This window comes from Cebus imitator, unplaced genomic scaffold, assembly GCF_001604975.1.
Source record: "Cebus imitator isolate Cc_AM_T3 unplaced genomic scaffold, Cebus_imitator-1.0 Scaffold458, whole genome shotgun sequence".
NCBI lineage: Eukaryota > Metazoa > Chordata > Mammalia > Primates > Cebidae > Cebus > Cebus imitator.
Window position 1 is genome coordinate 798,093 of NW_016107773.1, and position 13,492 is coordinate 811,584.

Below are 13,492 nucleotides of genomic sequence, written 5' to 3' on the forward strand. Positions count from 1 at the left end.
GTCTTTCCTGGCAATATAATGAACGGAGGACCTCAAAGAGATGCCACGAGAGTACAATGAAATAATGGATGTGAAAAGGCCTCGGCGAACAAGTGCAAGGGATAAGGCCTGTCTACGTGAATCAATGTTGTGAACTGGTTACCCAGGGCCCCTGTCCAACGGTTTCCAGTCCCAACCCTGCCCCTTCCCCGCCCAGCCCACAGCGATATCTTTGAATCTCTTTCTCTATCTCTGCGGATCCGGCCCCCAAACACTTGGCTGAGTGGCGAAGTGGAGAATAGAAGGTACGCGCGCGAGCAGGAGGCGGGGCCTGCCGCCTCGAGTCGTACAGGGGGTGGTTTCTGCACTTGCGCCGTGGTTCTGCGGCTTCAGCTACCCCCTCTCTGCGGCCAATCAGGGCCCGCGGCGCGCTCGGAACGTATCAACGCTCTGTGGGTCGTGTGCGTGCGAGGGGGGCGACGTAAGGGCGCTCCGCGAGCCCGTCTCTCCTCGAATGAAAGGAAACAACCTCCGGCGACAGAGCCCCGCTCTCAGGCACTGACGGAGAACCGAGATCGACTTCTTTCTCTTTACCCTCATTGGCGCTTCTCTTCTGCCTTACGTCTCTGGGCCCTGCCGGTGAGTCCCCACGGAACCCTGGGGCCCCCCATTCTCTGCCCGGCGGGAGAAGACAAGGAGGATGGCGGTGGCCAGGCCGCCGCCCCTGCCCGTTGTTAAAGGGGACTCTTGGTGGTCTCGCTTTATTGTCAGGGACCCCAGAAGCGTCGCTCATTGTAGGCGCTTGGCGGAGAGGCTGCTGAGAAAGTGCTTTGGAGGTGCAGAAGGAGAGGTTAGGCTTACGCCTAGACTTCGGGGGAGGGGGTGCAACATTTGAGGAGGGAAAAAAACTGGGAATTTTTAGTTTTTGCCATTGCTTAGAACATATTTGGGAAGGAGAGAGACTCCCAGTTTGAGAAGAGTAAGACGAAGAATTGTTAGGATGGCAAGAGAGAGAACCATACGGAATGAGAAAAAACTCTGGGTTGGGGGAATAAGGGGTGAAACTGAGGTATAAGGGGAAGCTTACAACGAAGACTGAGAGAGGGCTAACTCTTGGGGGAGGGGGGCATAAAGAAAGTGGTAGGATGATATTTTCCTGGATTCGGGAGGATTGGAAAAGGACGATTAGAGGATCCTGACTTTACGACGGAAAGGAACCTGCTGAAGTATTTTAGAGGAAGATAGTTTTGTGACTTTAGCGCTTGGTTAGAGGGAGATCTTGTAATCTAGTGTGTATTGGGGGAATAAATAACGGAGAGGATCCGGTACTTTATGTGTACCGTCCTTCATTAGATGGATGAACAGCGCGGTGTTCTTTTCCAATTTCCATTCGTTTCGATATTCTGCGTGGAAGTTGAAAAATCTTTTGTTTTTAGAAAACCTTTTATTTTCATCGCCTTACTACGTAATGTTAGGTCTTATTTATACTGTTCAAATTCTTTCTCTCCCCTTGGGTTTGAAACAACTGGAAAATTCCTTTAGTTTCCTTTTGAATAATCGCAAAAAGCAGTGCGAACCATGTAATAATATCGTGCAACCAAATTCAGGTGCCCTTCCGGTACATCTTACTCGTTTATTTCTGTCCACTGTAAGTTTCCTGTTACAAATACTGCTTCTTTGGGGGATCACGTTTGTTATCTATTTTGATTTGTATATTTCAGTTTGCATTCACATGGAATGTCTCAATCTTCCGGAACTGCAGTTTTTGTTGTTTTGTTTGTTTTTCTGTGAAAATGCTTTTTCAGATTCCAGGCATTGAATGAGCTCTCGAGTTGGTTCTTGAATGCTCTCTCTGATGTTTCAGGTTATTCCTACCTTGGTGCTTCGAGGCATCGCTTCAGCTTAGCTAATCTAGCTTTTATTTTTTTTTCCCGGGATTTAAATTATGTATTTCACGCTGTTATTGTTGCCTCTTCATTTCTGCCTAGTAGTATTTTCCATGTTGCGATGTTTCTTTTAAGGAAAAGCCTTCATTGTTGCGTGAAAGCATCAAACTTTGATCTCCGCATGGCCTGAAAAACCTTTTAGACTAAAATTAAAATGCCATATAACTGTGAATCATTAAGAACCCCTTAGGATTGGTCCTTGGAATGCCCTTATTCTACGTAACTAGAGACCACAAATGTGACAACATTAGATAAAAATCTGTACTTTATGATAAGGATATTTTTGCTAGAAGTCATTGTTTCCATGATGTTCTGCACTTCATGTTTTACAAGGAGACTGTAAAAGAATTACCAAGATATGCACAGATGTATTATTTGAATTTCAGTGGAAAAATCCATTTAGTCATTGCACATTGGGGAAAGTTTTTAATTGGTTTGGTGCACTTTTTTTGTGGCTCTTCTCACTTTACAAATTAAATTTAAACTGTTTACAGAAAAAAATACACTAGAATATTTTTGAATGCAAAATAAAGTATACTTTTTTTCTCTTTTAGATTTTGGGGTCTTCGGTATCTAGAAAAGCAGGTTCTCAAAATTAGGATGAGAAATGTGCCTATATATGCATTGGAGGAGGCAGAATTCAATACAGATAGAATTTTGGTGATGACATTTCAGAATTAAAGAATACGAAGTGATTTTTTTCCACGCTAGAAATTTCTTTATCTTAAACCAGTTGTATAGCCAGTGCTAGGATTGTATGGAAATTACACATTAAAGATGCCTGTATGGATTTGATTTATACTGTGCCATCCTTTCAACTGGCTAGAATGACCGGGAGTAATGCTGAATACATTATTATGGTGATTTCAGAGTGCCTACTATTCATTGCGTAGTAGTAAAGAAACTAATTTAGAACTCTAATAGCGAATTCTGATGCTATTTACAGATTTCGGTATTTTGCATAGTTAATTCTACATTTTGGGCAGCTATGTTCTTGATAAAGCAACCGAACACATACTTCCCTGAGCAAATGCAAACACACTTTCCTTTTGTTTCTTTTGTTTCTCTGTTATGTCCTTTTTTTTTTCTTTAATCCTAAAAGTATTTGCTGCCTGTTTTCAATCAGTTTCATGGTTTATAGCCAGTGCTGTGAATACAGTACCATGGTAAAGTATCCGTTGCCATTTGGAAGACTGAGATATTTAAAATTATAGATAGCATTAAGAGTTTGTGAAACCTATCAAAGCAGAGACTGTCAGGGCCTTTGAAGTTGTGTTAAAAAGAAAATTCTAGACATAAATGGATGAGAAGATATGTTTTCTTTGTGGCTTCAGGTTAAATTTTGATTAAGTATCTGAATTTTTATATTGAAAAGCACTGAATAGTTTGTAGATAATACCTTCCTCGCATACAGCTGCTACTATTCTTGCTGGTGAACAAATGCTTCTAAGAAAGCTGCAATATAGTGTGAGACAATTTTTTTCAGTGTAATATTATAAAACTTCACATATGTAAACAAATGGAAAGAATTTAGCAAATTAATTTTAAGACAAAAGTTTGAGATTTTTCTTTATTGTGATGTGCGTTGTGGCAACCTGGGTCTTCAACTGCTTAATCCTGTTGATTTGGGAAAACTATGCAAATCAAGTAACTGATTTTAAATTTCTTCTGAAGAATCCATATTAAGATTGATGATATAAATCTGAAATCTTTCATGTTAGAGCTTTCCTTCCCTTTTTTTGTTTGACTACACTGTATTACCTATAATTATAATACGACCAAATTTAAGGCTCATTCGAAAAAAATTTCTTCCTTCACACAATATTACTAATTTAAGTATGGAAGTTACTGCATTTAGAAGACCACTATCAGTTTGTGACTTTAATTGATAAGCCAACTTGGGGTAAATCTTAGAGTTATTTAATATGATCGTTTAAAAAATAATTGGGTCTTAAAGTCTGCATTTTTGAATAGACAGTTCGAAGCTTAATTTTTTATTTACTTTAAAATGGAATAGACTAGCAAAAATTAATTTATTAAAGTCATATACCTGATTTTTTTTAACCCAGAAATAATTTTAAAAGTGCACCAGAGTCATAGTTAGGTAGATTCTTTTTACTTTTATTGTTTTATCAATATGTGAACATTAAGAAATTGTTCAAGTATTCTGAAGTTTCCTCAGTAGCTTTTGCTCTGCTCTCAAGAGATATAATTCTTTATCTCCTTGAAGGGGCACCTAGCTACGCATGAAAAGTATTTTACATTAATTATGCCAGCAGGTGATAATTTAATATTATACATTGTATATTTTTATCCACACAGAAATAGTGTCAGTTATTTCACATATCCTCCAATTTGGGAACAGTTTGATTTTTCTCAGTTACTCTAAACTTAATTTAGCTATCTGCCTATCTATCTGTATTTATTATGGAGACGTCAGGTTTTAATGTTAATTTATGCATACTAAATAACCATTTAAAAATGTATATATTAAAACCTAGGTCAAATATTAAACAACATACATGAATATTTATAAACTGATTTTAAAACAAAATGAACTTTGTTACCCCTCTTATTCTCTGTAGCATTTCTTGGGGCTTAGAGTGGCTTAATTTGTATATACTAAATAAACATTTAAAAATGTGTATATGAAAGCCTAGGTCAAATTTTTAACAACTTACATGAATATGTATAAACTGATTTTAAAATAAAATTAACATTGTCACCCTTCTTATTCTCTGTAGCATTTCTTGAGGCTTAAAGTGGCATTCTAAAGGCAATTTAAAAATCATGTCAAGCTCAGTTGAACAGAAAAAAGGGCCGACAAGACAGCGCAAATGTGGCTTTTGTAAGTCAAATAGAGACAAGGAATGTGGACAGTTACTAATATCTGAAAACCAGAAGGTGGCAGCGCACCATAAGTGTATGGTAAGTATACTGGCAGCAACGGAGACCTTGAAACCATTCAAGAGAATCTTAACAACATGTGAATGTCTGAATACTAAAAAAAATGAAAAACAAAAAAAACGCTCAGTTAAATTTTAAGAAATGGTTTATCACTAATACTATGCCATTTTTTCTAGAAAATTACCATTTAAATTTAACATCTTATTTACTGTTTTACTGTAATTAATTTATATATGAACCTTAATTTTTTTTAAATGTAATTTATAGCTCTTTTCATCTGCTTTGGTATCATCACACTCTGATAATGAAAGTCTTGGTGGATTTTCTATTGAAGATGTCCAAAAGGAAATTAAAAGAGGCACGAAGCTGGTAAGTTGGTATTTCTGCCTCTTGAGAATAAAAATTATTTTAAACTCGTTAAATCGGAAATTGCTTATTTTAGAGTGTATTGCATTATTAACTGAGTATAATTTTAAATTGCAGGCTTTTTTTTTTCCTGAGACAGCAAAATCCAAGGCCGAGTTTATCTTATTTGCCACTCAACAAAAAGGAATGAGTCAATATTTATACTATTCAATTTTTTTTTTTTGCTTTTTAAAGAGAATTAAAATCTTTTGGAGGCTGTTTACTTAGAAAACAAGCAGTTTGGTTAATTTGAGTAGATATTGTGTTAAAGTCTTCATTCAAGTTTATTTTTCATAATTCTGATATGTTTTCATCTCTATGATAAAGTTATTATGGTCATTACAAATGAAGATGACAGTCACCTCTCAATAGGAAAATGTTAGCACTTGCTGAAAAAAGTATTTTACTGTAGTTCAGTTGTATAACACTGCATTTATGACTTTGGATAACTCAGTGAATTTCACAGGAGCTGTTGTTCTGAAGCTGCATTAGAGTAATGTTCTCGTAGTTGTCTTCACTACCAATAACCATGTTAGTAAGATATTACATTGCTCTATTGGAATAGTAGTGTCATCTCAGTTGGTACTTATGACACATTATGGTTTATTTTGGAAGAATTAATGGGAAGATTTATTTTTATTTTTCTCATTTGAACTCTTTATTAAAATTACATCAATAAATGTACCTTTAATAGCTTTACTATCAAGTTTCATTTTTTTAAAAGATGGGTTTTGCCAAACATATAACTGTGTTTGTAGTTACTCAATAACCTCTTATTTCACAAAGACCCTGAGATGGTAGTTTTTGGATGAAATGGTAATGGGAAGAGGGGGCTATCATTTTGATGATCAGTAATAATACATTTTAAAAAGTAGTCTTCTGTTAATAGTTTTACATAAAAAGCAATATGAAGAAATATACATTTAAAGATGACATTTGAGATTTGCTGTAGGATAATCTCAAATCTAAGCGTCAGTGTTAGTACAAAGGAGAATCCAGAGGTCAGACCATTTTTGTTGTAGCGAGACCTTAACTGTGAAAATGTTTATCTTCCCCATCCCAAAAACTGTAGATAGTAATAGAAAGCTCTGGTTCTTTTTCCTTTTCTTTTCTTTCTTTCTTTTTTGACACAGAGTTTCACTCTTATTGCCCAGGCTGGAGTGCAATGACACAGTCTCAGCTCACTCCAACATCTGCCTCCCAGGTTCAAGTGGTTCTTCTGCCTCAGCCTCTCAAGTAGCTGGGATTACAGGCATGCACCACCATGCCTAGCTAATTTTGTATTTTTAATAGAGACAGGTTTCACCACGTTGGTCAGGCTGGTCTCAAACTCCAGACCTCAGGTGATCCGCCCACTTTGGCTTCCCAAAGTGCTGGGATTACAGGCATGAGCCACTGCACCCAGCCTAGAAAGCTCTGTTTTTTAAATGTGAATTTTATTTGGTGGTTTCAAGTTTCTTCGTGTTACTATGAGGATTTCTGAGAACCATAGCACTATGTTTTTATTTCCTAGTCCTTAAAATAAGTGCAGATATAAAAAAGAATGATACTTACTTGAAAGTGATTGTGCTGTAAACCTTATTACTCCTTTATTTATTGTTTGACATTATGAATATCCCTGGAAAATATTTCTGTATCCTGACTTGTTAGCATTTTGTCACTTGCTACAGCTTCTATAGTCAGAACAAAAGCAGTTTTGGTCCCTAATGTTGAAATATTATTAACAAATGCAATGCCTAGTGTTAATGTTACATGAAGCAACAGGATACATATGTCAATATTGCTAAATTCAATGGAGATTTAATTTATTTGGACCTATTTGTTAAAGCATCAGAACTTTTGTACAAGTTTCACTATTATAAATTGTTTTGATTAATTTTTAATGTTATACTGTAGGGAAATAATTTTTTCCCCAAGTGTAGCATGTTATAAATAACCAACCTTGTTCCTTGATCTAGGGAATGGAACAATATTGAGAATTGAGAACACAAGATTTAGTAACAGACTTTAGTTTGAATCCCAGCTCTGTCATTTACTAGCGAGGTGATCCTGAGTCAGTTATTTATTTCTCCGGGCCATGTTTTTCTCAACTGCCTAAGGAGATAGATAATGATAGTACTTGTCTCCCAGAATTATTGCCAGGATTAAAAGAGAAAATATATAGGATTTAAGGTGGTGCTGAGCACATGTTTAGGACTTGATAAATAGTAGCCACCACTTAGAGTTATTGTTTTTTGTTTTGTTTTGGTTTTTTTTGAGACGGAGTCTTGCTCTGTTGCCCAGGCTTGAGTGCAGTGACATGATCTCAGCTCACTGCAACCTCCGCCTCCCAGGTTCAAGCAATTCTCCTACCTCAGCTTCCTGAGTAGCTGGGACTACAGGTGCCCGCCACCATGCCTGGCTAATTTTTTATTTTTTTTTTATTTTTAGTAGAGATAGGGTTTTGCCACATTGGCCAGGCTGGTCTTGAACTCTTGACCTCAGACAATCTGCCCGCCTCACCTCCCAAAGTGCTGGGATTACAGGCGTGAGCACTGAGGAACAGTGGCAGAAGAGAAGAACTTTTGCTCGTTTCCCTCCTCTAGAATGTCACAGTTTAAACAACTTATATAGGGGATAGGAATGTGACATTTATAGGTTTAGGTTTGAAATAATTTTTGAAACTCCTTTTAGCCTTCAATTTTGCTTCTTTCTCTATATCATTTTTATATGACATGCTATGAGGTAACCTAAATTCCAGATTTTAGTTTTATTCTCTACTATTCCCTGTGTCAATTTGACTAAGCAATAAAAGGGCTGTAAATCAAATAGGAGGGCGAAAAAAAGAGTGAAGAGCTTTATGTAACTAGATAAATTACATATTAACTAGGCACTCAACTTCCCTAATTGACTTTTTCTTTTCGTGATGGCGTTTCGTTCTTGTTGCCCAGGCTGGAGTGCGATGGCGTGATCCCAGCTCACTGCAACCTTCACCTCCCAAGTACAAGTGATTCTCCTGTCTCAGCCTCCCAAGTTGCTTGGATTACAGGCATGCGCCACAATGCCTGGCTAATTTTTTTTGTATTTAGTAGAGAGGAGGTTTTACCATGTTAGGCTGGTTGCGAACTCCTGACCTCTGGTGATCACCCGCCTCGGCCTCCCAAAGTGCTGGGATTACAGGTGTGCGCCACTGCGCCCAGCCACTAATTGACTTTTTAAGGCATTTTGTCCTGTGAGCCTGTTTGCTCTGGCTCCTGTTCATCTGGATTTCTAGATGAAAAGTAGGTCATGAACACTCATTGAAAATCATCGAGCCGGGCGTGGTAGCTCATGCCTGTAATTCTAGCACTCTGGGAGGCCAAGGCAGGTGGATCACCTGAGGTCAGGAGTTCAAGACCAGCCTGGCTAACCTGGCAAAACCCCATCTCTACCAAAAATACAACAATGAGCCAGATGTGGTGGTAGGTGCCTGTAATCCCAGCTACTTGGGAGGCTGAGGCATGAGAATCACTTGAACCCAAGAGGTGGAGGTTATAATGAGCCGAGATTGCGCCGCTGCACCCCAGCCTCAGGGATAAAACAAGAGTGTCTAAAAAAAAAAAAAAAGAAAAGAAAAACAAATCATCAAAAACTGGAGTATGGACCCCTGAGTGCTTTCAAGACAGATTTCAATCTGCACCTGGTGTTGACTCCAAAGTTGCTCACTTGCCCCAAAGAAAAGGACAGAGATAAGGAGGCTGGGGTTTGAGGTTAAAGTGTATGTATCAACAGCCAGGTGGGTCAGAGTTGAGGATGAGAGGGCCCGGTAGAGCAGGAGGTGCGAGTGTATGGTTTTTATGTGTTGCTGCCACAGGAAATTTTCCAGGGTTTTAATGTCGGCCACAAGGATCGGAGAAGGAAAGCCATTCTGTATGAGCATTTTCACCTCCTTTATACCATTTTAAATTATATAGCACCAGGAAGGACCGGGGAAAATTTGCTAGAGTACTAAGGCTTTTATGATTTAATGCCCTGTTTTTGCAGTTTAGACAGATACATTTTTCCAGAATGATTTCCAGTTCCTACTGAAGCCATATGGAGATGCCACATCTGTACCATCTATTCTTACTCTCCAGCCACCTAGCCAAGAAATGCAAATTTCCAAGTAAAATTATGAGTTATCATTGCTTTTTTGAATTTGTTTAAGGAGATACTTGAGAGAAGGATATTTGAAGAATTTACTGTTTCTGGATGAAGCTAGCTGGTGAGATCACTAGGTGTATCTACATTGGATAGCTATTACTTTTTTTTTTTTTTTTNTGGAGTGCAGTGGTCCAATCCCGTGACTGCAACCTCTGCCTCCCAGGTTCAAGTGATTCTCCTGCCTCAGCGTCCCGAGTAGCTGGGATTACAGGTGTCTGCCAACACGCCCAGCTACTTTTTTGTATTTTTAATAGAGACAAGGTTTCGCTATGTTGGCCAGGCTGTACTTGACCTCCTGACCTCAAGTGATCCACCTGCCTCCTCAAATAGCTATTATTCTAATTGGTGCCTGTGTCATTATATCACAGATTACAAGAAGAGAGTGTTCAGAAGGCCATTTAGTTCACCTTTCTTACCCCTCTGCAAGTTTACCTACAAGCCATTCAAGATAAGATTTTTGACCTGAGAGTTAGCTCACACCAGTACTTTGGGAGGCCAACTGGGAGGATTGCTTGAGGCCAGGAATTGAAGACCAGCCTGGACAACAAAGCGAGATCCCTATCTCTACAAAAAAATTTAAAAATTTTGAAATGTGGTATGTTTCTGTAGAGCTAGCTACTCAAGAGGCTGAGATGGGAGGATTGCTTAAGCTCAGGGGTTTGAAGCTGTGGAGAGCTACGATTGTGCCACTGTATCCATCTAGCCTGGGTGATAGAGTGAGGTCCTCTCAGAAAAAAATGTTTGCCCTGTTCTTAATTATATTAAGAAATTGTGATTGTACCCAAGTAACCTGAAGCAAGATCAGTAATATATAACACTCTTCAGAGTTGAGAAATTCATCCTTCTGTATAAATTAAATATTTCTCATAATTTAAAGCCATTTTAGATCTATCTCCTTCCATTAAATAAACATTTGGGGTTTTTTTCTTTCTTATTAAGAAATCCTTCATATACTTGATGACTGTCCTCACGTCACTCCTAAACGTTCCCTTTTTTCAAACTGAATTTTACTCATGTCTTATGAAATCCTCTGAATAGTTTTCCTGCTTTTTCTAGAAGTAAAAATAGCTAACATTTTTTAGACACATAACATGTGCTAGGGACTATGCTAAGTTCTGTAATTATATGATCCTTCTTAATCCTCCTAATCGTGTTGTGAGATAGGGAAGTATTCTCACCTTACATGTGAGGAAACTGAGGCTCAGATAAGTTAACTAACCTGACTGTAGCTAGTAAGTGGCAGAGATGGGATTTGAATCCAGGGTCAGTTGACTCCCAAACCAGAACTCCTAATCACCAGGTTACACTAGACTATCTTTAAGCTACGTACTCCAAAATCACATCTAAAAAAACATAATGATTACAGCTTAGCAGTTTTCTAACAAAGATGGAAATAGTACTGAATTTAGGATATAATCAGACTCCTATTAATATGTTCTTTTAGTAGTATTATCTTGTTAATTTTTAGGACAAAAACCCTATATACCTCCTGTGTAAGAATATTCTGATTATTACCCTCCACATGTTTTCATAGCCTCTGAAAATAAAAAGACCATTTCCACATAGTCCTCGCTTTGTTATTTACTCAGTACCAGTGGAGTGCTTGGCATTTAGAGAAACAGGGTGTCTTCTGTCTGGGAGGGGTCTTACCTGTTTGAGATAGTTGAGACTGCTTCCTAAAGCTGGTAAGGTTAAAAAAATGGAAGAACAGAAAACCAAACACCACATGTTCTCACTAATAAGTGGGTGTCGAACAGTGAGAACACACAGACACAGGGAGGGGAGAACATCATACACCAGGGCCTGAGGGGTGGGTGGCTAGGGGAGGAATAGCAAGGCTTGGGGGGATTGGGGAGGGATAGCATTAGGAGAAATACCTAATGTAGATGACGGGGCGATGGATGCAGCAAACCACCACTATGGCACGTGTATACCTATGTAACAAACCTGCACGATCTGCACATGTACCTCAGAACTTAAAGTATAATAAATTTTTTTAAAATGAAATGAGTCTAGGAAATATTAATAGGTTAGCCATACCAGAATGGGTCTTTGAGACCCATTCCAGTTCAGTAAGGTGGGATGATTGCAGGGTCTTCCAACATTAGAGAGGAATTTCAACTCAGGAAGAAAAGAGAAGGGTAAAGCAGGATTTTTCAGGAGACAGGTGATATACAATAGTCACTGTGAAGAATGAAGTATAATGATGGCAGCATATTTGTCTGCTCTTCATAGATGTCCTGTGGGCATCTTAAACTCAACCTGTCTAAACCAGTATTCATCACCCCGCCCCTCCCTGAAACCTGATTTCTCTTTCTGAATCCTTTACCATCAACTCTTCATTCTTCCATGTCAGTCACGTCGATTCTATTTGTGAGATGTCTCTGCCTTTTCTTTCTTAATGCTACCCCTTGTTCAGTCTTGCTCCTCCCACCCTTCCAACATACTGCTGGTAATTACTTGATCTCTGCTTTTTAAAGCTAATGCCACTCTAACTGGAAACCTTTCATGATTTCTTACTGCATTCAATATAATGTCCAGAGGCCTCAACCTGCCGTTCAGAAGCCTTGTCTCAACCCACTTTTTCTATCCTTACCTCATTCTCTCTCCTCTGGGTTTTCCAAGCATCCTGTCTGTGTCCCCACTGTGGTAAACGTACAGATGTTCACCTCTGCTTGTGGCTCTGTTTTCCTTCTAGCTGCTTCTCAAAAGTTCTATTTATTTTTGAGATCCAGCTCAAACTTGACACTTTGTTTCTGTCATATAGTACACCATATGCATTGTATTTGATGCACAGGTGCAAGCCTTTCTTCTCCACTGTATTGTGGACTCTGGGAGAGTAAGACGTATTCTCTTTGCCCAGCCTAGCATGACGTGGGGATAATGCATAGAAAACTCTTAATGTGGTGCTTGATGTCTTCTTTGTGCTTAATAGTGTTCTAATAAATAACTGGACACTCATTGTTGGTGGAATTTGAAGATGGAAAGGGCTTCAGCTGGATAATAGTGTGAAACCTTGTAACAGGCTAGGTATAAATTGACCAAGGAAGTCCTGGCGTAGCACGAAACTCTTCTGTTTTGGTTAATTAGTGTTGTAGTGTTGTTTCCAACTTGAGCAGTTTGAAAAGGGAGAAGAGCAGTTTAGAGGGAAAAATGAGGTTGGTTGTATTTTTCCAGAGAGTAGAGAGCTGTATATGTCTCAGACATGAGAGTTTTCATGTTTTGTCAAGCTTCACTCCCTCAGTATGGCTTTGTGTTTGTTGTTTCCTTAGGCATTATATGGTCAAGGCCCCATATAGTATAGGGTTTAGAATTCACCTGTTTATCAAATATTGAGTGCCACTTCCTACCAGCACAATGCTAGGTACTTTGATTGTAAACATGAATAAATATGGTTTTGCCTTAGAGGTATGTAAAGAATGGCACAGGAGCTCTGGGAAAGAGGATCACAATTAATTATGAGAAGTCAGAAAGCGCCACAGAAAGTGACATTTGAAATGTGTTTCACCAGGAGACTGATGCTATGGAAGTCAAGGATGAAGAGTTTCAAGGAAGAGGAAGTGGCCAAAAAATATTAAATAAATATTAAATGCCATTACTATTTATAGTAGTGTGTGTGACTTACTTAGCATTCAGTAGGTGTAGAGTGTGTGACTTACTTAGCATTCACTTAGCAAAATGGAATACCCACATTGTAATACTTTGCTTTCTGTAATCACAGAAGCCGAAGATTCCAGATGACTGTTGGTGCTAGTAAATCCTTAGAGCAGTGGTACCTAACCAGCTCTACTAAATCAGAAAAGGGGCACAGGTAAGGGTTGTGTTGCAGAGAGGTATCTGGTTTGTTTTTTGTTTTTTGTTTTTGAGAGGGAGTCTCTCTCTCTGTCACCCAGGCTAGAGTGCAGTGGCGCAATCTTGGCTCACTGCAACCTCTGAAGCTTCCCGAGTAGCTGGGATTACAGGCATGCGCCATTATGCCTAGCTAATTTTTTTGTATTTTTAGTAGAAATAGGGTTTCACCGTGTTAGCCAGGATGATCTTGATCTCCTGACCTCATGATCCACCTACCTTGACCTCCCAAAGTGTTGGGATTA

At 38.7% G+C, this 13,492-nt stretch overlaps 1 protein-coding gene across 4 annotated transcripts in view; it reads left to right on the forward strand.

Moving 5' to 3' along the window:
- The first annotated feature begins 432 nt into the window (after nt 1–432).
- Nucleotides 433–13,492, forward strand: part of PHF6 (PHD finger protein 6) — a 66,170-nt gene continuing 53,110 nt past the window's right edge. For 3 of the 4 annotated variants that reach the window (XM_017511974.2, XM_017511973.2, XM_017511976.2), the window contains exons 1-3: nt 433–618; nt 4,670–4,853; nt 5,100–5,201. In XM_017511974.2, the coding sequence (XP_017367463.1) occupies nt 4,716–4,853; nt 5,100–5,201 (240 nt within the window). In that variant the 5' untranslated portion in view covers nt 433–618; nt 4,670–4,715. Of the gene's footprint in view, nt 619–3,747; nt 3,829–4,669; nt 4,854–5,099; nt 5,202–13,492 lie in introns of those variants that run through there. The other variant, XM_017511975.2, reaches the window with a different exon arrangement.